General features: G+C 42.2%; 1 protein-coding gene across 3 annotated transcripts in view; it reads left to right on the top strand.

Annotated features, from left to right (window-relative positions):
• Positions 1 to 27,107, top strand: part of myrip (myosin VIIA and Rab interacting protein) — a 272,255-nt gene that overhangs the window by 3,971 nt on the left and 241,177 nt on the right. For all 3 annotated transcript variants that reach the window (XM_034189840.1, XM_034189763.1, XM_034189685.1), the window contains exon 2: positions 4,242 to 4,447. In XM_034189840.1, the coding sequence (XP_034045731.1) occupies positions 4,338 to 4,447 (110 nt within the window). In that variant the 5' untranslated portion in view covers positions 4,242 to 4,337. The remainder of the gene's footprint in view (positions 1 to 4,241; positions 4,448 to 27,107) is intronic.

The raw sequence follows: 27,107 nt of genomic DNA, 5'->3' as shown, positions 1-27,107 counted from the left end.
ATGTGCAGAAGAGGTTACAATTTGCCAAAGAACTCATCAACTGGCTGAAAGAGAAATGGAGGAATATTTTGTGGACTGATGAGAGTAAAATTGTTCTTTTGGGTCCAAGGGCCGCAGACAGTTTGTGAGACGACCCCCAAACTCTGAATTCAAGCCACAGTTCACAGTGAAGACAGTGAAGCATGGTGGTGCAAGCATCATGATATGGGCATGTTTCTCCTACTATGGTGTTGGTCCTATATATCGCATACCAGGTATCATGGATCAGTTTGGATATGTCAAAATACTTGAAGAGGTCATGTTGCCTTATGCTGAAGAGGACATGCCCTTGAAATGGGTGTTTCAACAAGACAATGACCCCAAGCACACTAGTAAAGGAGCAAAATCTTGGTTCCAAACCAACAAAATTAATGCCTCGCAGATGTGAAGAAATCATGAAAAACTGTGGTTATACAACTAAATACTAGTTTAGTGCTTCACAGGATTGCTAAAAAAGCAGTTTGAACATAATAGTTTTGAGTTTGTAGCGTCAACAGCAGATGCTACTATTATTATGAACACCCCCTTTTCTACTTTTTTTACTAATAGCCCAATTTCATAGCCTTAAGAGTGTGGATATCATGAATGCTTGGTCTTGTTGGATTTGTGAGAATCTACTGAATCTACTGGTACCTTGTTTCCCATGTAACAATAAGAAATATACTCAAAACCTGGATTATTCTTTTTAGTCACATAGCACTACTATTATTCTGAACACTACTGTAACTCTTCTAAAGTGGTTTACAAAACATCTTACAGAGATGTTAGCGTGCACACCCCGGGCTCACTTGTAGCTAATGTCACCACAGTGTGATAACTATTATTAAAGTTTGGCAGCAGGACTTTCACAAACTATAGCCACAGTAAAAAAAAAAAAAACAACAAAAAACAAAACACTTTGCAGGAATGATTTTGATAAATAACATCATGCAGAAGACTTTAACATTCTCTCTCTCTGTGCACACTATCGATGCGTGTAATTGTAACATGCACCTAGTGGGTGCAGACCTAATGGTGTTTCTGCACTTTGCACAACTTAGTGTTGATGCACGAACGCCTCCAACCACCATTAAAAACGGATCTGTAGATCCAGCATCATGACACCTTTCACACAGAATGTTCATGCACATTGGCTCCCAAAGTGAAGGTTGCAACTATAAATAATTAAAAACCACAGTAGAGAAGCTTGAATCTTCGACTGGACTGGGTTGCTTGACGTGAGGACGTTTCGCTTCAAATCACAGAAGCTTCCTCAGCTAAAATTCTTGCTCTGGTAGTCTGACTTCTGTCTTGACTCTTGTAGAGAAGAATAAACCAGAAGCCAACAAAAGCTGGAGTTTTTTTAATCTAACCAGACCCCACCTACCGAGAGGCTGACTGTTATAGGCTAGTGACTAAACAATAGCTCTAATTAGCACCTATTGTGCTCTAGTTAGCACTCTCCTAATGACAAGACGGAAGCCTCCCCTGATGGCTCCCTTGACGACTCTCTCCTGATGACGTGAATGACTCATTACCATGAACAAAAGACTGAACTGCTTTGACCTGAGTACCACATTGTAAACAGGGGACAAAGCGTGTCTGAGACCCGCTCCGCGGTTAAGGCTGGGTTTCAACTGTTTTACAAAGAATGCTTCCTTGACACCTCTCTCAAACCATTTCTTCTCTCTGGCTAAGATTTTAACTTCCTTGTCCTCAAACGTGTGGTTAGTTTCAGCAGTTTCAGTCTTTTGTTCATGGTAATGAGTCATTCACGTCATCAGGAGAGAGTCGTCAAGGTAGCCATCAGGGGAGGCTTCTGTCCTGTCATTAGGAGAGTGCTAACTAGAGCACAATAGGTGCTAATTAGTGATATTGTTTAGTCACTAGCCTATAGCAGTCAGCCTCTCGGTAGGTGGGGTCTGGTTAGATTAAAAAACTCCAGCTTTTGTTGGCTTCTGGTTTATTCTTCTCTACAAGAGTCAAGACAGAAGTCAAACTACCAGAGCAAGAATTTTAGCTGAGGAAGCTTCTGTGATTTGAAGCGAAACGTCCTCACGTCAAGCAACCCAGTCCAGTCGAAGATTCAAGCTTCTCTACTATGGAAACCACCTGGACAACTGAGAGCCTACACAGAAATTAAAAACCACATTATACTAGGAAAAAAAGGTGACCCTGGTGCACTCCTAAAATGGTAAATGGACTGCATTTATATATCGGTTTTCCATCTGCATCAAAGCGCTTTACAATAATGCCTCACATTCACCCTGATGTCAGGCTGCTGCCATACAAGGCACTCACTACATACTGGGAGCAATAGGGCATTAAAGACCTTGCCCAAGGGCCCTTAGTGATTTTCCAGTCAGGCTGAGATTTGAACCGAGGATCCTCTGGTCTCAAGCCCAATGCTTAACCATTAGACCATCACCTCCTAATTGGCCAAATAGTCGTTTGAGTGATGTGGCGCTGAATGTCGTTCCCTGCGGCGGTGAGGAAAAGCTGATCCAGTGGAGAGTTTCTAAAACAAGCACTTCATTTAGTGCTTGACTGCTTTTGGTCCTTGGCTGATCCAACAGGGCCTTGTCCTTAACTGTCCCACTGCAGACGGGAAGGTACTCTGCAGCCTGGCTCTGGGCTGTCTGTGCATATGTGTGGGTGTGTGTACTTGGCCGTGTGATGGTTTTAACGTGAACATGTTTTATGCATGGTGTCTGTCCTTTTGAGAAATGACAGATTCCAGCTTTCCTGAAAGACGCATCAGTGTGTGACCCATTTTCCTTCTGCAGACATTTCCCTCGACCTCTCCATGCAGGCGTTGTTATTACACAGGTTCCCTTCCCCATCAAAATGGGACAGTGGTGTTGGAAGTTGTAGGTTTTTTTATAACTTACTTTTTTAAAACTAAAATTAAAAATCATTTAATATTTTTGCCTGCATTAATGACCTCCATCCAGGAGACAATAAACTCTTGGGTGTGTTACGTAAACTTTTTAAAATTTTTTTTGGTGCATTAGAGTTCACCAAATGTTAACATTCCTCCTCATTATATGCTTGTTTAATTGGGAGATGTACATGATGATAGTGTTTGTGGTTTTTGAGTTGTCATGTTGTGTGCATGTGGCTTTGTACTTTAACACTTTGGGTGTAAAATGGATTCGGCATTGAATCAGTGACTCATAAAAGCAGCTGATGGTGAAGTCTGCAGGGATGAAGCAGAAAAAAGTTTCATGAGAAATTATATTCTGTAGACTTCTCTGAAGCTTTTTGCTGTAAATCGACACACACACACACACTCTCTCTCTCTCTTCAACTTTAAACAAATCAAAGTTAATTTTATTGCTCCTGTAACTCAGAGGTGTTCCGTGGTGTAAAACATTGTTTGGAGCTAAATCACATCACAGAGCTGATCTATAGTTTCTCCTCATAATCTGAGGTGGTTTCAGTAAACTCAAACAAAACGAGATTATCTTCTCACCCATGTCTGATTCCAGGTTTATTTATTATGAGAATCATTTATTAATAAACTAAGTTCTGTAAAACATCAGGAAAAATGATCTGTCGACTCGTGCTGAAACATTTGGTGTTACCAGGAATAATTTCCACTCTTTATAAATTGATAACTTCATCTTATCAGTGCACTCTTCATATTAAATCTTTGAGTTTCTGGTTGATGTACTCAACTTGGAAGATGGCTTCATTTCCAAGAAATCCTTTCAAACATTTTTTAAACAGTTTGGCTGCAAAAGACTGTTTTATACCACAGACGGTCATCTGGTCAGTAGTTCAGTACAGTGTATTTACGGTATTTAGAGCGTGCAAGAGTCGGACACGCCTTACATAAGGGGGTTCATGACATCACATACGCAAGCTTATATACTGAATGAAGCCAAACTGGAAACAGTGATTAAACAAAATACAAGTAAACACTCATGGGGGAAAAAACATCTTACTGCTTCACCTCAGGGAGCCCTGGAGGCCGCTGTCTACTGTTGCACTCTGAAAAGTTGCCGCTGATTGAACTCACCAGAAAACCTTTTTACTGGCATCACCTATATGCCTGGCGCACTCTGTCTTCAAAGGAGTGATAGGTGACCCTCTGATTGGTTTATTTCATGTCATGCCCATGACTAATGAAGAGGATAAACAACATCAAAGATGATGTAAAGCCGTGGCTCAGCTGTGCAGCACTGAATCCCCATCCGTGTCCCTCTCTCTTCCACCAGGGTTGTCTCAGCCTCGGCACCCAGATTGGCAGTGTTCGCGCTTCTCCTCCTCCTCTGGTGCATCAGCGGGATCACAACCTGGCACAGACAGTGAGGATGGGCCGGAAGCTGGACCTTTCGGGCCTTACAAATGATGAGGCGGAGCATGTCTTGAAAGTGGTCCAGCGGGACATGAAGCTGCGGAAGAAGGAGGAGGAGAGGCTGAGGTGAGATGGAGTCCTTGTGTCGTGTAGTTGCGTGTATCAAGACAGTGATGAGAAACGACCACAATTAGTGATTTAATGATTTGAAAAATCTATCAAATTTTTATTTTTTAAAACGTTTTGGTGTACATTTAAAAATAACCAAATATTTTGGGTTAATGTTAAACCTTATTACAAAATTATTACTTTTACTTTTTTATGAGATTATAGTCAAAGTCAAAGTGAACTTTATTGTCAAAAATCTATGTAACAGGGTTAGCACAGAAGATTGAAATTGCATTTGACCAGTCTCCAGTGTGCAGTTAAACTAAACATATAGATAAGACATTGACAGTAATCACACACACACACACACACAATGTGCAGTAAAAACTAACATACTGATACATGAATTTACATTTCTCTCTCTGACACATTTCACTCACAACCACACACACACACACACACACACACAGTGTGCAGTAAAAAAGACTAACATACTGATATAGACATGTACAATAAGTACACGCACACACACAGTGTGCAGTAAAAAAGACTAACATACTGATATAGACATGTACAATAAGTACACACACACACACACAGTGTGCAGTAAAAAAGACTAACATACTGATAGAGACATGTACAATAAGTACACACACACACACAGTGTGCAGTAAAAAAGACTAACATACTGATAGAGACATGTACAATAAGTACACACACACACAGTGTGCAGTAAAAAAGACTAACATACTGATAGAGACATGTACAATAAGTACACACACACACAGTGTGCAGTAAAAAAGACTAACATACTGATAGAGACATGTACAATAAGTACACACACACACAGTGTGCAGTAAAAAAAACTAACATACTGATAGAGACATGTACAATAAGTAAACACACACACAGTGTGCAGTAAAAAAGACTAACATACTGATAGAGACATGTACAATAAGTACACACACACACAGTGTGCAGTAAAAAAGACTAACATACTGATAGAGACATGTACAATAAGTACACACACACACAGTGTGCAGTAAAAAAGACTAACATACTGATAGAGACATGTACAATAAGTACACACGCACACAGTGTGCAGTAACAAAGACTAACATACTGATAGAGACATGTACAATAAGTACACACGCACACAGTGTGCAGTAAAAAAGACTAACATACTGATAGAGACATGTACAATAAGTACACACACACACAGTGTGCAGTAAAAAAGACTAACATACTGATAGAGACATGTACAATAAGTACACACACACACACAGTGTGCAGTAAAAAAGACTAACATACTGATAGAGACATGTACAATAAGTACACACACACACAGTGTGCAGTAAAAAAGACTAACATACTGATAGAGACATGTACAATAAGTACACACACACACACAGTGTGCAGTAAAAAAGACTAACATACTGATAGAGACATGTACAATAAGTACACACACACACACAGTGTGCAGTAAAAAAGACTAACATACTGATAGAGACATGTACAATAAGTACACACACACACACAGTGTGCAGTAAAAAAGACTAACATACTGATAGAGACATGTACAATAAGTACACACACACACACAGTGTGCAGTAAAAAAGACTAACATACTGATAGAGACATGTACAATAAGTACACACACACACACAGTGTGCAGTAAAAAAGACTAACATACTGATAGAGACATGTACAATAAGTACACACACACACACAGTGTGCAGTAAAAAAGACTAACATACTGATAGAGACATGTACAATAAGTACACACACACACACAGTGTGCAGTAAAAAAGACTAACATACTGATAGAGACATGTACAATAAGTACACACACACACAGTGTGCAGTAAAAAAGACTAACATACTGATAGAGACATGTACAATAAGTACACACACACACAGTGTGCAGTAAAAAAGACTAACATACTGATAGAGACATGTACAATAAGTACACACACACACAGTGTGCAGTAACAAAGACTAACATACTGATAGAGACATGTACAATAAGTACACACACACACAGTGTGCAGTAAAAAAGACTAACATACTGATAGAGACATGTACAATAAGTACACACACACACAGTGTGCAGTAAAAAAGACTAACATACTGATAGAGACATGTACAATAAGTACACACACACACAGTGTGCAGTAAAAAAGACTAACATACTGATAGAGACATGTACAATAAGTACACACACACACACAGTGTGCAGTAAAAAAGACTAACATACTGATAGAGACATGTACAATAAGTACACACACACACAGTGTGCAGTAAAAAAGACTAACATACTGATAGAGACATGTACAATAAGTACACACGCACACAGTGTGCAGTAAAAAAGACTAACATACTGATAGAGACATGTACAATAAGTACACACGCACACAGTGTGCAGTAAAAAAGACTAACATACTGATAGAGACATGTACAATAAGTACACACGCACACAGTGTGCAGTAAAAAAGACTAACATACTGATAGAGACATGTACAATAAGTACACACGCACACAGTGTGCAGTAAAAAAGACTAACATACTGATAGAGACATGTACAATAAGTACACACGCACACAGTGTGCAGTAACAAAGACTAACATACTGATAGAGACATGTACAATAAGTACACACGCACACAGTGTGCAGTAAAAAAGACTAACATACTGATAGAGACATGTACAATAAGTACACACACACACAGTGTGCAGTAAAAAAGACTAACATACTGATAGAGACATGTACAATAAGTACACACACACACAGTGTGCAGTAACAAAGACTAACATACTGATAGAGACATGTACAATAAGTACACACGCACACAGTGTGCAGTAAAAAAGACTAACATACTGATAGAGACATGTACAATAAGTACACACGCACACAGTGTGCAGTAAAAAAGACTAACATACTGATAGAGACATGTACAATAAGTACACACGCACACAGTGTGCAGTAAAAAAGACTAACATACTGATAGAGACATGTACAATAAGTACACACGCACACAGTGTGCAGTAAAAAAGACTAACATACTGATAGAGACATGTACAATAAGTACACACACACACAGTGTGCAGTAAAAAAGACTAACATACTGATAGAGACATGTACAATAAGTACACACGCACACAGTGTGCAGTAAAAAAGACTAACATACTGATAGAGACATGTACAATAAGTACACACGCACACAGTGTGCAGTAAAAAAGACTAACATACTGATAGAGACATGTACAATAAGTACACACGCACACAGTGTGCAGTAACAAAGACTAACATACTGATAGAGACATGTACAATAAGTACACACGCACACAGTGTGCAGTAAAAAAGACTAACATACTGATAGAGACATGTACAATAAGTACACACGCACACAGTGTGCAGTAAAAAAGACTAACATACTGATAGAGACATGTACAATAAGTACTCACGCACACAGTGTGCAGTAAAAAAGACTAACATACTGATAGAGACATGTACAATAAGTACACACGCACACAGTGTGCAGTAAAAAAGACTAACATACTGATAGAGACATGTACAATAAGTACACACACACACAGTGTGCAGTAAAAAAGACTAACATACTGATAGAGACATGTACAATAAGTACACACACACACAGTGTGCAGTAAAAAAGACTAACATACTGATAGAGACATGTACAATAAGTACACACACACACAGTGTGCAGTAAAAAAGACTAACATACTGATAGAGACATGTACAATAAGTACTCACGCACACAGTGTGCAGTAAAAAAGACTAACATACTGATAGAGACATGTACAATAAGTACTCACGCACACAGTGTGCAGTAACAAAGACTAACATACTGATAGAGACATGTACAATAAGTACACACGCACACAGTGTGCAGTAACAAAGACTAACATACTGATAGAGACATGTACAATAAGTACACACACACACAGTGTGCAGTAAAAAAGACTAACATACTGATAGAGACATGTACAATAAGTACACACACACACAGTGTGCAGTAAAAAAGACTAACATACTGATAGAGACATGTACAATAAGTACACACACACACAGTGTGCAGTAAAAAAGACTAACATACTGATAGAGACATGTACAATAAGTACACACACACACAGTGTGCAGTAAAAAAGACTAACATACTGATAGAGACATGTACAATAAGTACACACGCACACAGTGTGCAGTAAAAAAGACTAACATACTGATAGAGACATGTACAATAAGTACACACGCACACAGTGTGCAGTAAAAAAGACTAACATACTGATAGAGACATGTACAATAAGTACACACGCACACAGTGTGCAGTAAAAAAGACTAACATACTGATAGAGACATGTACAAGAAGTACACACGCACACAGTGTGCAGTAAAAAAGACTAACATACTGATAGAGACATGTACAATAAGTACACACGCACACAGTGTGCAGTAAAAAAGACTAACATACTGATAGAGACATGTACAATAAGTACACACGCACACAGTGTGCAGTAAAAAAGACTAACATACTGATAGAGACATGTACAATAAGTACACACGCACACAGTGTGCAGTAAAAAAGACTAACATACTGATAGAGACATGTACAATAAGTACACACGCACACAGTGTGCAGTAAAAAAGACTAACATACTGATAGAGACATGTACAATAAGTACTCACGCACACAGTGTGCAGTAACAAAGACTAACATACTGATACAGACGTGTACGATAAGTACACACACACACACACACAGTGTGCAGTAAAAAAGACTAACATACTGATACAGACGTGGACGATAAGGACACGCGCAGTGTGCAGTAAGAAAGACTAACATACTGATACAGACGTGGACGATAAGGACGCGCGCGCGCACAGTGTGCAGTAAGAAAGACTAACATACTGATACAGACGTGGACGATAAGGACGCGCGCGCGCACAGTGTGCAGTAAGAAAGACTAACATACTGATACAGACGTGGACGATAAGGACGCGCGCGCGCACAGTGTGCAGTAAGAAAGACTAACATACTGATACAGACGTGGACGATAAGGACGCGCGCGCGCACAGTGTGCAGTAAGAAAGACTAACATACTGATACAGACGTGGACGATAAGGACGCGCGCGCGCACAGTGTGCAGTAAGAAAGACTAACATACTGATACAGACGTGGACGATAAGGACGCGCGCGCGCACAGTGTGCAGTAAGAAAGACTAACATACTGATACAGACGTGGACGATAAGGACGCGCGCGCGCACAGTGTGCAGTAAGAAAGACTAACATACTGATACAGACGTGGACGATAAGGACGCGCGCGCGCACAGTGTGCAGTAAGAAAGACTAACATACTGATACAGACGTGGACGATAAGGACGCGCGCGCGCACAGTGTGCAGTAAGAAAGACTAACATACTGATACAGACGTGGACGATAAGGACGCGCGCGCGCACAGTGTGCAGTAAGAAAGACTAACATACTGATACAGACGTGGACGATAAGGACGCGCGCGCGCACAGTGTGCAGTAAGAAAGACTAACATACTGATACAGACGTGGACGATAAGGACGCGCGCCGCGCACAGTGTGCAGTAAGAAAGACTAACATACTGATACAGACGTGGACGATAAGGACGCGCGCGCGCACAGTGTGCAGTAAGAAAGACTAACATACTGATACAGACGTGGACGATAAGGACGCGCGCGCGCACAGTGTGCAGTAAGAAAGACTAACATACTGATACAGACGTGGACGATAAGGACGCGCGCGCGCACAGTGTGCAGTAAGAAAGACTAACATACTGATACAGACGTGGACGATAAGGACGCGCGCGCGCACAGTGTGCAGTAAGAAAGACTAACATACTGATACAGACGTGGACGATAAGGACGCGCGCGCGCACAGTGTGCAGTAAGAAAGACTAACATACTGATACAGACGTGGACGATAAGGACGCGCGCGCGCACAGTGTGCAGTAAGAAAGACTAACATACTGATACAGACGTGGACGATAAGGACGCGCGCGCGCACAGTGTGCAGTAAGAAAGACTAACATACTGATACAGACGTGGACGATAAGGACGCGCGCGCGCACAGTGTGCAGTAAGAAAGACTAACATACTGATACAGACGTGGACGATAAGGACGCGCGCGCGCACAGTGTGCAGTAAGAAAGACTAACATACTGATACAGACGTGGACGATAAGGACGCGCGCGCGCACAGTGTGCAGTAAGAAAGACTAACATACTGATACAGACGTGGACGATAAGGACGCGCGCGCGCACAGTGTGCAGTAAGAAAGACTAACATACTGATACAGACGTGGACGATAAGGACGCGCGCGCGCACAGTGTGCAGTAAGAAAGACTAACATACTGATACAGACGTGGACGATAAGGACGCGCGCGCGCACAGTGTGCAGTAAGAAAGACTAACATACTGATACAGACGTGGACGATAAGGACGCGCCGCGCGCACAGTGTGCAGTAAGAAAGACTAACATACTGATACAGACGTGGACGATAAGGACGCGCGCGCGCACAGTGTGCAGTAAGAAAGACTAACATACTGATACAGACGTGGACGATAAGGACGCGCGCGCGCACAGTGTGCAGTAAGAAAGACTAACATACTGATACAGACGTGTACGATAAGTACACACGCGGGCCCACAGTGTGCAGTAAAAAAGACTAACATACTGATACAGACGTGTACGATAAGTACACACGCGGGCCCACAGTGTGCAGTAAAGAAGACTAACATACTGATACAGACGTGTACGATAAGTACACACGCGGGCCCACAGTGTGCAGTAAAGAAGACTAACATACTGATACAGACGTGTACGATAAGTACACACGCGCGCACACAGTGTGCAGTAAAGAAGACTAACATACTGATACAGACGTGTACGATAAGTACACACGCGCGCACACAGTGTGCAGTAAAAAAGACTAACATACTGATACAGACGTGTACGATAAGTACACACGCGCGCACACAGTGTGCAGTAAAAAAGACTAACATACTGATACAGACGTGTACGAGAAGTACACACGCGCGCACACAGTGTGCAGTAAAAAAGACTAACATACTGATACAGACGTGTACGAGAAGTACACACGCGCGCACACAGTGTGCAGTAAAAAAGACTAACATACTGATACAGACGTGTACGAGAAGTACACACGCGCGCACACAGTGTGCAGTAAAAAAGACTAACATACTGATACAGACGTGTACGAGAAGTACACACGCGCGCACACAGTGTGCAGTAAAAAAGACTAACATACTGATACAGACGTGGACGAGAAGTACACACGCGCGCACACAGTGTGCAGTAAAAAAGACTAACATACTGATACAGACGTGGACGAGAAGTACACACGCGCGCACACAGTGTGCAGTAAAAAAGACTAACATACTGATACAGACGTGGACGAGAAGTACACACGCGCGCACACAGTGTGCAGTAAGAAAGACTAACATACTGATACAGACGTGGACGAGAAGTACACACGCGCGCACACAGTGTGCAGTAAAAAAGACTAACATACTGATACAGACGTGGACGAGAAGTACACACGCGCGCACACAGTGTGCAGTAAAAAAGACTAACATACTGATACAGACGTGGACGAGAAGTACACACGCGCGCACACAGTGTGCAGTAAAAAAGACTAACATACTGATACAGACGTGGACGAGAAGTACACACGCGCGCACACAGTGTGCAGTAAAAAAGACTAACATACTGATACAGACGTGGACGAGAAGTACACACGCGCGCACACAGTGTGCAGTAAAAAAGACTAACATACTGATACAGACGTGGACGAGAAGTACACACGCGCGCACACAGTGTGCAGTAAAAAAGACTAACATACTGATACAGACGTGGACGAGAAGTACACACGCGCGCACACAGTGTGCAGTAAAAAAGACTAACATACTGATACAGACGTGGACGAGAAGTACACACGCGCGCACACAGTGTGCAGTAAAAAAGACTAACATACTGATACAGACGTGGACGAGAAGTACACACGCGCGCACACAGTGTGCAGTAAAAAAGACTAACATACTGATACAGACGTGGACGAGAAGTACACACGCGCGCACACAGTGTGCAGTAAAAAAGACTAACATACTGATACAGACGTGGACGAGAAGTACACACGCGCGCACACAGTGTGCAGTAAAAAAGACTAACATACTGATACAGACGTGGACGAGAAGTACACACGCGCGCACACAGTGTGCAGTAAAAAAGACTAACATACTGATACAGACGTGGACGAGAAGTACACACGCGCGCACACAGTGTGCAGTAAAAAAGACTAACATGCTGATACAGACGTGGACGAGAAGTACACACGCGCGCACACAGTGTGCAGTAAAAAAGACTAACATACTGATACAGACGTGGACGAGAAGTACACACGCGCGCACACAGTGTGCAGTAAAAAAGACTAACATACTGATACAGACGTGGACGAGAAGTACACACGCGCGCACACAGTGTGCAGTAAAAAAGACTAACATACTGATACAGACGTGGACGAGAAGTACACACGCGCGCACACAGTGTGCAGTAAAAAAGACTAACATACTGATACAGACGTGGACGAGAAGTACACACGCGCGCACACAGTGTGCAGTAAAAAAGACTAACATACTGATACAGACGTGGACGAGAAGTACACACGCGCGCACACAGTGTGCAGTAAAAAAGACTAACATACTGATACAGACGTGGACGAGAAGTACACACGCGCGCACACAGTGTGCAGTAAAAAAGACTAACATACTGATACAGACGTGGACGAGAAGTACACACGCGCGCACACAGTGTGCAGTAAAAAAGACTAACATACTGATACAGACGTGGACGAGAAGTACACACGCGCGCACACAGTGTGCAGTAAAAAAGACTAACATACTGATACAGACGTGGACGAGAAGTACACACGCGCGCACACAGTGTGCAGTAAAAAAGACTAACATACTGATACAGACGTGGACGAGAAGTACACACGCGCGCACACAGTGTGCAGTAAAAAGACTAACATACTGATACAGACGTGGACGAGAAGTACACACGCGCGCACACAGTGTGCAGTAAAAAGACTAACATACTGATACAGACGTGGACGAGAAGTACACACGCGCGCACACAGTGTGCAGTAAAAAAGACTAACATACTGATACAGACGTGGACGAGAAGTACACACGCGCGCACACAGTGTGCAGTAAAAAAGACTAACATACTGATACAGACGTGGACGAGAAGTACACACGCGCGCACACAGTGTGCAGTAAAAAAGACTAACATACTGATACAGACGTGGACGAGAAGTACACACGCGCGCACACAGTGTGCAGTAAAAAAGACTAACATACTGATACAGACGTGGACGAGAAGTACACACGCGCGCACACAGTGTGCAGTAAAAAAGACTAACATACTGATACAGACGTGGACGAGAAGTACACACGCGCGCACACAGTGTGCAGTAAAAAAGACTAACATACTGATACAGACGTGGACGAGAAGTACACACGCGCGCACACAGTGTGCAGTAAAAAAGACTAACATACTGATACAGACGTGGACGAGAAGTACACACGCGCGCACACAGTGTGCAGTAAAAAGACTAACATACTGATACAGACGTGGACGAGAAGTACACACGCGCGCACACAGTGTGCAGTAAAAAGACTAACATACTGATACAGACGTGGACGAGAAGTACACACGCGCGCACACAGTGTGCAGTAAAAAAGACTAACATACTGATACAGACGTGGACGAGAAGTACACACGCGCGCACACAGTGTGCAGTAAAAAAGACTAACATACTGATACAGACGTGGACGAGAAGTACACACGCGCGCACACAGTGTGCAGTAAAAAGACTAACATACTGATACAGACGTGGACGAGAAGTACACACGCGCGCACACAGTGTGCAGTAAAAAAGACTAACATACTGATACAGACGTGGACGAGAAGTACACACGCGCGCACACAGTGTGCAGTAAAAAAGACTAACATACTGATACAGACGTGGACGAGAAGTACACACGCGCGCACACAGTGTGCAGTAAAAAAGACTAACATAGCTGATACAGACGTGGACGAGAAGTACACACGCGCGCACACAGTGTGCAGTAAAAAAGACTAACATGCTGATACAGACGTGGACGAGAAGTACACACGCGCGCACACAGTGTGCAGTAAAAAAGACTAACATACTGATACAGACGTGGACGAGAAGTACACACGCGCGCACACAGTGTGCAGTAAAAAAGACTAACATGCTGATACAGACGTGGACGAGAAGTACACACGCGCGCACACAGTGTGCAGTAAAAAAGACTAACATGCTGATACAGACGTGGACGAGAAGTACACACGCGCGCACACAGTGTGCAGTAAAAAAGACTAACATGCTGATACAGACGTGGACGAGAAGTACACACGCGCGCACACAGTGTGCAGTAAAAAAGACTAACATACTGATACAGACGTGGACGAGAAGTACACACGCGCGCACACAGTGTGCAGTAAAAAAGACTAACATGCTGATACAGACGTGGACGAGAAGTACACACGCGCGCACACAGTGTGCAGTAAAAAAGACTAACATGCTGATACAGACGTGGACGAGAAGTACACACGCGCGCACACAGTGTGCAGTAAAAAAGACTAACATGCTGATACAGACGTGGACGAGAAGTACACACGCGCGCACACAGTGTGCAGTAAAAAAGACTAACATGCTGATACAGACGTGGACGAGAAGTACACACGCGCGCACACAGTGTGCAGTAAAAAAGACTAACATGCTGATACAGACGTGGACGAGAAGTACACACGCGCGCACACAGTGTGCAGTAAAAAAGACTAACATGCTGATACAGACGTGGACGAGAAGTACACACGCGCGCACACAGTGTGCAGTAAAAAAGACTAACATGCTGATACAGACGTGGACGAGAAGTACACACGCGCGCACACAGTGTGCAGTAAAAAAGACTAACATGCTGATACAGACGTGGACGAGAAGTACACACGCGCGCACACAGTGTGCAGTAAAAAAGACTAACATGCTGATACAGACGTGGACGAGAAGTACACACGCGCGCACACAGTGTGCAGTAAAAAGACTAACATGCTGATACAGACGTGGACGAGAAGTACACACGCGCGCACACAGTGTGCAGTAAAAAAGACTAACATGCTGATACAGACGTGGACGAGAAGTACACACGCGCGCACACAGTGTGCAGTAAAAAAGACTAACATGCTGATACAGACGTGGACGAGAAGTACACACGCGCGCACACAGTGTGCAGTAAAAAAGACTAACATGCTGATACAGACGTGGACGAGAAGTACACACGCACGCACGCGCGCACACAGTGTGCAGTAAAAAAGACTAACATGCTGATACAGACGTGGACGAGAAGTACACACGCACGCACGCGCGCACACAGTGTGCAGTAAAAAAGACTAACATACTGATACAGACGTGGACAATAAGTACACACACTAAATCACACAGCAGCAGAAGTAGAATCAGTGGACATACAGGTTATGTGCAGTAGTGTAGATGCAGTATGTAAGGTGCGAAGAGTAAAGTGCAAGTGACATGGTGAAATGAAGTGTTCATGGAATGTTCTTCAGGGTCTTTGAAATGTTCATGTAGTTTTCTTCAGTGTGTTGATGAGTCTGATGGCTTGTAGAAAGAAGCTGAGCACACGCCCGGGTATGTTGTCTGGACCTGCAGCTTTTCTGGGGTTCGCCTTGAGTAGGGTCATCCTCACGTCCGCTGGGTCCAGTTGAAGTGTTATGTAGTCTGTGACTGACTGGATGTCTTGCCACAGGCGTCTTGGGTCTTTTGTGTCTGTGAAGTGGGAGTTGGTTTTCTGTCCATAGGCACACTTGGCTGCTCTCACGCCCCGGTGCAGGTCGGCCCTGGCTGACTTCAGGGCCTCCTTGTCCCCAGACTTGAAAGCAGTGTTGTGTGCTCTCAGGAGCTCACGTACCTCCCTGGTGAACCAGGGTTTTTCGTTTGCTCTTACTGTAATGTCCTTGGTGACAGTTACATCTTCCATGCATTTTGTTATGTATCTAGTTACTGAGTCTGTGTATTTGGTGAGGTTGAAGTGCTGGTTGGTGGTGGCTGCCTCCCTGAAAACAGACCAGTCTGTGCTTTCAAAACAGTCCTGTAGAGCTGCTGTGGCTCCCTCTGGCCAGGCCCTGATCTGCTTCACAACTGGTTTGCTCCTCATCAACAGAGGTCTGTAAACTGGAATTAGCATAACAGAGAGATGGTCTGATGATCCCAGGTGGGGGTGATTATTGCCTGCCTGCAGTATCTTTACGGCCCACCAGGGGGTGGTGGCCAACGCACTTTGGGAATCATTGCATATGTTTCTGGTGATTAATTATTCAATTAGTTGTGGGATTATTTAATGTGTGTCACATTCACCACAGACCACAACTAACAGTGTTGATGGATTGTTGCTGTTTACCAGAAAAGTAGAAAAAAAAACAAGCAAAAGTGACTAATTTTTCACATTTTGTATCGCCTAAAGTATCAGTGGTATTATTATTATTATTATTATTATTATTATTACTACTACTACTGTTATTATTATTATCATTATTATTACTACCTCTGCCAATGATGTTGGACGGAGGTTATGTTTTCAGCCCGTTTGTTGGTTTTCTGATTGTGAACAGCGTGGAACCCACAATTTGTCATATATCATTATGAAATTTTTTTTTTTACAGAGGATTCATATCCTGATAGACAAGAACTGATTAAATTTTCAGGGTCAAAGTCAGGGAAAATTTGGGAAAATTTGAAAAATCCCAATCTTTTTAAAATTGAACAAATTTTTCAAAATTCATAACTCTGTCAAAAAATAGCATTTCTTTCATATTTGAGAGCATTATGTAGAATGGTATCCTTTATCAACTGACAAAGTTTGATCAGGATCTGATCCAGATTACATATTTTGGGCCATTTATATTTAACATTGAAAACCCCATTTAATGTATACCAGCGTGTTGCCCCTGGCAATCCACGGGCTCTAGATTGGGTCATGTTTATAAAATAGGTAGCTGATATTTTTCAAGTGTGATAATAAATTATGCAAAGTTTCTATAATGAGGTGGAATGGCGTGTGAGTCCAGAATGGTTTTAGAACCTTAGATCTCAGCAATTTTTAGAAGAAGAACTCAACCCTTTTTTCCTGTTAATTACATAATTATTTTAAATCTTATTTTACTGTCTTAATGTATTTTTAAATTGTTTACGTTGTTGTTATCATGTACACACACTATTATTATTATTATTATTATTATTATTATCATCATTGTTGTTATTATTATCATTATTATTATATTTTATTATTAGTTCTATTTTGTCATTTGATTTTTAAATGGACCACAATGGAAACAAGAAGAAACAGAGATTTTTGATGTCGATCAGATCACCTCTAAAATTTAGTGGAGTCTTCCATGCCCTAATATCTATCTGTGGTGCAAATTTGGTGAGAATCCGCAAAGTAGTTTTGAAGTAATGCTTCAAAGCCTATATAAAGTGAAATCTTGATCCAGAATCCAGAACCGGATCACCTCCAAAATTCAGTGGAGTCTTCCATGGCCTAATATGTATCCGTGGTGCAGATTTGTTGACAATCCATGAAGTAGTTTTGAAGAAATTTTAAGTCTACATAAAGGGAAATCTTGATCCAGAATCTGGATCTGGATCACGTCCAAAATTCATTGGAGTCTTCCATGCCCCAATATCTGTCCGTGGTGCAAATTTTTCGAGAATTCATAAAGTAGTTTTGACAGAATCCTTCAAGACCTATATGAAGTGAAACTTGATCCAGAATCCAGATTCAGAGCCGGATCAACTCCAAAATTTAGTGGAGTCTTCCATGCCCTAATATCTATCCCTGGTGCAAATTTGGTGAAAATCCATGAAGTAGTTTTGACAGAATCCTTCAAAGCCTATATGAAGTGAAACTTGATCCAGAATGCAGATTCGGATCCAAATCACTTCTAAAATTGAATGGCATCTTCCATGGCCTAATATGTATCGGTGTTGAAAATTTTGTCAATATCCATGTAGACGTTTTGATGTAATCCTGCTAAAAGTAATCCTTCAAAACTTATATAAAGTGAAACATGATCCAGAATCTGGATCTGGAGCCTGATCACCTCCAAAATTTAAGGGGTTCTTCCATGGCCTAATACGTATCTGTGGTGAAAATTTCGTTAAAATCCATGCAGTAGTTTTGACGTAATCCTGCTAACAGACAGACAAAGACTCAGCAGCGGCTGTACTTCCTGAGGAGGCTGAGGAAATTTGGCATGTCACCCAAGATTCTCAGCAACTTCTACAGCTGCATCATTGAGTCCATTCTCACCACCTCGATTACTGCGTGGTATGGCAGCTCAACGGTGAATGACCGCAAACGCCTGCAGAAAGTAGTGAAGACCGCATCAAAGATCACGAGGACGCCACTACCATCTCTGCAGAGCATCTACCATCGGAGAGTCCACAATAGAGCTGCCGCCATCATAAAAGACCCTACACATCCCCAATACGGACTGTTCACACTGCTGCCTTCAGGACGGAGGTTCAGGAGTGTGAAATGCAAAACCACCCGCTTCAAAAACTCTTTCTACCCCACTGCCATCAGACTGCTGAATGCTGCTAAGGACTGAGCAGACCCCCTGGGGTCACTTCACACTGTTACTGCACCTTACTGTTACTTTACTGTTAACTGTTAATACTTGAATCTTGCTATTTGCACATTATTTCATTTCACTTCATACTGTAACTGCACCTTTATTGTTACTTTACTTTTTAATGCTTAATGCTTTTAATGCTTTTTTTTTTTTTTTTAAATGCCTATTTTGACTATTATTATAGACACCCGGTGAGAGCAGCAAAGAAGAGAATTTCATTGCACAGGGAAATACGTTTCTTACTGTACATATGACAATAAACCTTTTGAACCTTTTGAACCTTGAACAGATAAATAAACACTGTTGATTTTATTACATCCTTGGCGGACATAATAAGTGTTTTCACTTTCTTGTGTCATCCATGTATTTTTAACATATTTACAATAATATTATACACTTACATTGAACTTACTAAATAAAATCACGCTCTCACACTTTTAATGTAAAGATGATTTACCGCCCCCTGCTGGAATGGCATGTGAGTCCAGAATGTAATTAACAACATTACTTATTATCCATAGTTTCTCCAAAAATATTAGTCCTATCAACATACCAACCCAATGTAACCCAAGCATACTAAACAGCAAATGTCAGCTATGCTCTGTTTGGCCGTGATCAAAGTTATATGCATGCACACACGCACGCACAGAGTTCTTGTCTTTTCTGCATTCTGACGCAGCAGGTGCCTCTATTTTTAGACACAGAGACTGTGGCGAAAGACATCAAACGCAATACACATTTCGCTCACGGTATCGGCAACATGACACTTAACTAAACTGACTAAACCAATTGAACTACAAAAACACCTGAATCAATAACACTAACAGCACTGTTAAACTAACATGAACCATAGTAACATTTAAAACCCCCCAAACTCCGAACTCTCTTGGTAATGTCTCTCTTGGTATTTGTTTACCGCTTAGCTAAAGTTGCTAATTTCTCCAAAATATTGTCCTATCAACCTTCTGTTTTTGCAGCATTCATCCTTGTCCCAAAATACATAAGCATACCAAACAGCAAATGTCAGCTCTACCCGGTTTGTCTGTGATTGATGCCGCATGCATGCATGCTCACAGAAGCCACTTTTCTATTGTAATATAGATTTTACATTATATCTTAATCACATGTGCCCTAATCACTCTCATATTTGAAAGTGAAGTGTAGACTGGCACTCATTATCACCTGATGAAGTTTGGTCTGGATCTGATCTGGACTGTGGATTTTGTGTACATTTGAATGTAATATTGAAAAGCCCATTTGGTGTACATTTTGCTTTATATCTCAATCAAAAGTGCCCCAGTCACTCTCATTTTTCTGATTTATGCACACCACCAAAATTGGATGGTGGTTCCAGTTTTATGCCTCTTTGTCTGTCTTCCATTTATCAGTTGGAGACCAAGTTCCAAAAAGCAATGACATATTGTGTATAGCAGAGATAACCAATGTTCTATGAAATTTATCTGAACAAGAATTCAGAAATTAAAAAAAATCAAACCTGACAACACTACAAAAAAAAATTGATTGGAATGCATAAATACATCCTCCTGACACTTGTGCACGTCTAATTTATCTTATAAAAAGTCCCTTCTAACAGGACTTTGACCTTGAAATTTTTTTCCAAGGTAAAAATTTGTGGAAATGGAAACTAGTGTTGGTGGAGGTTTGTGCTCTACGAGCAGAGTACTCTAGTTGTTATATTATTTTAAAAGTCAGTTGTGATGAGAACTTGGAAAGCTTTTTATAAGTTACAGCGACACCTGCTGTACGGGAGGCTGAGGTGCAATAATGATAGAAGGTGAGACCTGTGGTTGTTCAGTCACATGGCTGCTTCAGAGTGACTGAAGCTTGGATGAGACCTCCTTCTGACCTCCTCTACTCCCTCTGTGGATCAGGGAGTGTTCGGTCTGGTCATGTTGGGAATCCACAGGAAGGGTTGTCATCATATCAGTGTGTCTGTTTTGTGTTGCTTCAGCGAGACTGACGAGGACACATTTTGCTATTAGACAAAATGCAAAATTTGTTTTTTTGGGGGTGGGGGTTACTGTGTGGTCATGGTCTGTAGTTTTGAATTTTTGACAATGCACCAGGATCCTCCAGGAATGATTTTTGTTGATGGAAGCTGTTTAAGTTGGAATGTCGTTCCTCTGTGGTTTCATGTTCTGGAGTGAAAGCCACGAGTGATTCGGCAGATTGACTTGGAAATGTTTGAGCTCCATTTTGAGGAAAACAACACAGTTGCTTCACAAACCACGAAGCAGCTGTTGATGTGTTTATTTAAAATTCACTCACACAACATCAGTTGCGAGGGGGAGGGGGGGCAGCATTCCCAAGTTAAACATTTCGGTGTTGGAATATATTGGTGCCGATCACTGCATGTTACTATCAATGTTTACTGCAAAAAAAAAAAGATAAAAGCAGCTGATCGTTGATCACAGTCACGGTCAGATTCCACATTAGAGCAGCTTTGGAGTGGAGACGAGGTTCTGCTGGTGCTTTCTTCTGTTTGTTTGGCAGTTTGCCTCTAAAGCCTCGGTCCCGCCGAATAATGAAGGCTGAAGAAGGAGCCATGCATGGGTGTGGGGTGATTATTTGAAGAATGACCCACGTTTTGATCTATCACGTATCCACTATGAAGGTGCCACTATGTGCCTCTCGGTACCCCGCATGTGCCACGTAGCAGCCTCTAGTGAGCCACCACCGACCTGTCATTACAGCCTCGAATGGCTCGCATCAGCCACGCTAAGCCACGTAGTGCCATGATAGCGCCATGATAACGCCATGTTGGCGCACGTTTAGGCATGAGTTTGGTCCAAACCTCCAGCCCTCCCACACCTGGTCCCTTCAAAGTGTGGGTTTTCAATTCACAGATTCACAGCAGCATTTAAAGATGTCCCCTTTTTTTTTTTTTTACGCAGTCCAAAAATAGACACTCCAGCACAGTTCCGCAGTTGTGTGCCAGGCTGCTGTCCACCTGTAATGCACCAGACCAGCTAGACCCGAACCACGGGTTCCTGGAGAGCCGCCTCTGTGCTCCTCGCTGGCTCCGCAGCTCTCTGGCTTTTCTTCTGCGGCTTTCAACACACAAAACTTTGTCCGTTTATTTCTGCAAAATCGCTCTTTTGCGCACGCGCTGCTGTTGTCCTTTCATGGACAGCCGCCTCTGTGCTCTTTCTAAGTGGCTTCCTTTCCATCCGTGGCTTGCTGGCTTTATTTTTTCCCTGGCTTTAAACACAGTCATTTTTACAACGTGAATCCACTTTTGACTTTGTGTTCGTCCGTTTATTTCTGCAAAAGCACTCTTTTGCGCGCGGTGCTGTTCTGCATACAGAATGAGGCGGCCATTTTATTATACACACCTGTGGATCATTTTCAGTGTGTGTGTGTATATATATATATATATATATTTTTTTCTTTATTTCTTCCGCAGCTTACAAGTTATCATGATACAACTTTTAACTTTGTGTTATGTCTTCAAAATCGGTCTTTTGCGTGCTGTCCACCTGTGTTGCCGCACAGCTTCTGCTCTTAGCTGCTCCACTGGAGTTATTATCTTCCGTGGCTTTAAACACACATCCACTTTCACGCAGTCACCCAAATTTTAACTTTGTGTTCGTCCAATATTGACTGAAATATCACTCTTTTGTGAGCTGGCGTTCTGCCTAAATGCTCGTTTGAAGTGTGATGATGAGTCACTGCCTCAGTGCGCACACACAGCGGAGCTCATGTGATCCATTAATTCCAGAAGTGATTAGAGGTGTTTTCAGCATCCAAGGTTTGACAGAAAATGATTAATCCGCTACAAAATAATTATTTTATATAGAGTCCAGCACACAGAGCAGGTGGAATTGTGTGCGCAAGAGGAGAGGCGCTCCAAAAACAGCTTCTCAGGTCCTGCCTCAGTGCGCACACACAGTGGAAGTCATGTGATCCATTAACAAGATATTACAACCCCTGGCAAAAATTATGGAATCACTGGCCTCGGATGATGTTCATTCAGTTGTTTAATTTTGTAGAAAAAAGCAGATAACAGACATGACACAAAACTAAAGTCATTTCAAATGGCAACTTTCTGGCTTTAAGAAACACTATAAGAAATCAAGAAAAAAAGATTGTGACAGTCAGTAACGGTTACTTTTTTAGACCAAGCAGAGGAAAAAAATATGGAATCACTCAATTCTGAGGAATAAATTATGGAATCACCCTGTAAATTTTCATCCCCCAAACTAACACCTGCATCAAATCAGATCTGCTCGTTGACATTGACCCTGTGCCATGACATTGACCCTATGTGTCTTTTTGCAAGGAATGTTTTCACAGTTTTTGCTCTATGGCAAGATGCATTATCATCTTGAAAAATGATTTAATCATCCCCAAACATCCTTTCAATTGTCCAAAATATCAACGTAAACTTGTGCATTTATTGATGATGTAATGACAGCCATCTCCCCAGTGCCTTTACCTGACATGCAGCCCCATATCATCAATGACTGTGGAAATGTACATGTTCTCTTCAGGCAGTCATCTTTATAAATCTCATTGGAACGGCACCAAACAAAAGTTCCAGCATCATCACCTTGCCCAATGCAGATTTGAGATTCATCACTGAATATGACTTTCATCCAGTCATCCACAGTCCACGATTGCTTTTCCTTAGCCCATTGTAACCTTGTTTTTTTCTGTTTAGGTGTTAATGATGGCTTTTGTTTAGCTTTTCTGTATGTAAATCCCATTTCCTTTAGGCGGTTTCTTACAGTTCGGTCACAGACGTTGACTCCAGTTTCCTCCCATTCGTTCCTCATTTGTTTTGTTGTGCATTTTTCGATTTTTGAGACTTATTGCTTTAAGTTTTCTGTCTTGACGCTTTGATGTCTTCCTTGGTCTACCAGTATGTTTGCCTTTAACAACCTTCCCATGTTGTTTGTATTTGGTCCAGAGTTTAGACACAGCTGACTGTGAACAACCAACATCTTTTGCAACATTTCGTGATGATTTACCCTCTTTTAAGAGTTTGATAATCCTCTCCTTTGTTTCAATTGACATCTCTCGTGTTGGAGCCATGATTCATGTCAGTCCACTTGGTGCAACAGCTCTCCAAGGTGTGATCACTTCTTTTTAGATGCAGACTAACGAGCAGATCTGATATGATGCAGGTGTTAGTTTTGTTAGTTCCATAATTTTTGCCAGGGGATGTAAATCAACATACTTTTACATACAACAGACATCAAAATACAGACATACTTTTACAGCTAGGAACTGTTTTATCAAGCTATAAAAAACATTAAAAATAATTACCTTAAGCTGTTCAAAATACATTCCACATGGAGCAGGAAAGAGAGGGGAAAAAAAAGCGTCCAGATGATTAAAATGATTAATCCACTACAAAATAATTATTTTATATAGAGTCCAGCGCACAGAGCAGGTCGAATTGTGTGCGCAAGAGGAGAGCCGTTCCAAAAATAGCCTGTCAGGTCCTGCGAAGGTTCCAGGCGCACAGATACTGGACTTTTAGCAGACTCGTAAGCACCACGCAAATGCCTCTAAGCCGTCGTAGTAACGCCACGCTCAGAGAGGAGCCTCGTTAACTGAAGATAATGCCTCTAAGAGCAACTCAGAGCCACTATACTGCCACGATAGCTCACGAAACAAAAAAACAGGGTGCGTGGCTCCTTCTTCAGCCTTCATTATTCGGTTGGGCCGCGGCTTAAGCTTCTGGCTCATATCAGACAAACTGCACCATCAAATACTGAACATAATTAAAACTGCTTGGTTTCTTATTTGTTAGCTTTCAGCAATTTTTGCATTTTTAAAAGCATTATGTGCCGTTTTCTCCCTTCTGCGGGCCCAGCAGCTCCGCTAGCTTCCACTGATAACTTGTGTTCTGAATGTGCGTTACATTAAAAGTATTTTTGGCCTCAGAAAGGCTGCAGCTGTGCTCAGAACTGTGTAAAGCACTTTATTGTGAAAGGAAAATGTTAGCAAGTTAACATTACAAATTTGATAGAGTGTGGTCCAGTCTGTTTGTTTTTAGTGATAATTGTGAACTTCGATGAAGAGTTGCAGTGAGACTAAAAGCAGAAACCATCAGCTGCTTTGTGCACTGGTTAAAGTAGCCTAGTGCAGACTCAAACACGGAAAGAATCACTCTGAAATGTCAGGAGTTGAGAACAGAGTGTCTGATGCATTTTTCCGATGCCATTTTAAGGTCACTGAGGTTAGCGTGGACAGAGCCGTGGTGGGTGGGAGTCCACTGATTTCTGGAGTGGGACAACAAAAAAAAAAAAAAACTCTTTCACGACTTTTGCTGAGTGGTGCATCACTTGTAAAGCAAATTTATATTTGTCCTACACCCCTCCCCCCTTATTTATTTTTTTGCTGATGTGAAAAATGATGCAATCCGTGACTTAAAAACTGAGATCATCCTCAAACGGTCAGTTTTGTGATCCGTTGTGCCCCTGAAGTCCCCTGTAGCATTTTCCAGTGCTGGATGAGACACGTGTTTCCTGGTCAGTGCAGTTGGATTTCATCAAATTGGTAACTGTAACAACTGTCCATCACAATGTCATTTAAATGTGGTCATTTGAGATTATGCTAGATGTCTTTTACACATTGAACCGCTCACAGTTCATAAAGATCTTTATCTCCAGGTTTTAAACTCCTCCTCTGCTGCTTTGTCCTTATGGAGGTCGGTGTTCTGTGGCATTTTGTATTTGTGCGTCTGTTAATGGTTGAAGTTGCACAGTCCTGTTGATTTGTGATGCGTGTTGCATTACATGGACTTGTGAGTTGTCGTCTCTAACGTGTTTGTTTGGACGTGGACGAGATAAACTTAGACACACCCGGTGAAAGCAGTAACGTCACTGCACGCCGTCTGCAGTCTGACTGATATCTACCTTCAGCGCACCAACGGCGTGCTGAGGGAACGGAGGCAGGATGGAACCACAGGATCCCAAAGTGACTGCTGGGAACAAATCCGGGCAAAAATGTGCAACTTTCCCAAAGTGTTGCATTAAATACAAACAGCATGATGTCAGTGACATCTGTTTTTTTTTTAGCATGCAGGTGAAAATGTGCAGTAAATTCACAAAAAAGATTTTAAATGACTCACAGTCGATGTCACCAACTTTCAAAGTACAACTCGTTAAAGACCTTCTACTCAGTTACTTTGCTGCTGAAGAGTGAGATTCCACCAATTAGAGAAGACGAGGAGCTCAGCCTCTGGCCTCCTCCATCTCAATGGTTGTCCAGCTGGGGGAGCTCATTATGGAGGAGCGTGAAGCTCCAGGGAGCAGCACCGGGGCCCACTTAACAAACACCACGCGCACGTGGGGCACACCGCCAAACGACTCCAGTTAAAAATAGAGATCCGCCGTTATCTCAGTGCAAGCGCTGAGATAACGGCTGCGTTATGAAGGAGGCGCTTTAAATCTGTTTAATCGACCCGTTACTTCATCTGCAATGTGACAGAACTCAGATCAGTGTCTCCTGATGGACCAGAGTCCAACTTATAAATATACTGAGTGAAGGAAAAAAATAAAAAATTTCTACTGATCTGTGTAAAGGCCAAAGTGCACGACATCAATGTGCACATCAGTGTAGCTTTTAACTGATGCACCAAAAAGAACTATGGGTAATTATGAGTACATGTAATTATGTAAAGGCTTTTTTGAGGGGATGACAAACAGGACTTCCTGCTCTGGAGATGGTGCGGTGCTGCACGGGGGAAGAAGCCATTTGGTTGAAGTTACCGCTGCAGTTGTGACGTGTTTGGGCTGCGACAGAATAACAGAGACAATGGTGGAGCCTGACATTTACGCCAAATGTAAGAAACACAGATGAATTTGAGCCCACTGCAAATGCAGCAAAATGTTAAGCTA

This window comes from Thalassophryne amazonica, chromosome 1 (assembly GCF_902500255.1).
Source record: "Thalassophryne amazonica chromosome 1, fThaAma1.1, whole genome shotgun sequence".
NCBI lineage: Eukaryota > Metazoa > Chordata > Actinopteri > Batrachoidiformes > Batrachoididae > Thalassophryne > Thalassophryne amazonica.
This window is presented reverse-complemented; position numbering and strand designations above follow the sequence as displayed.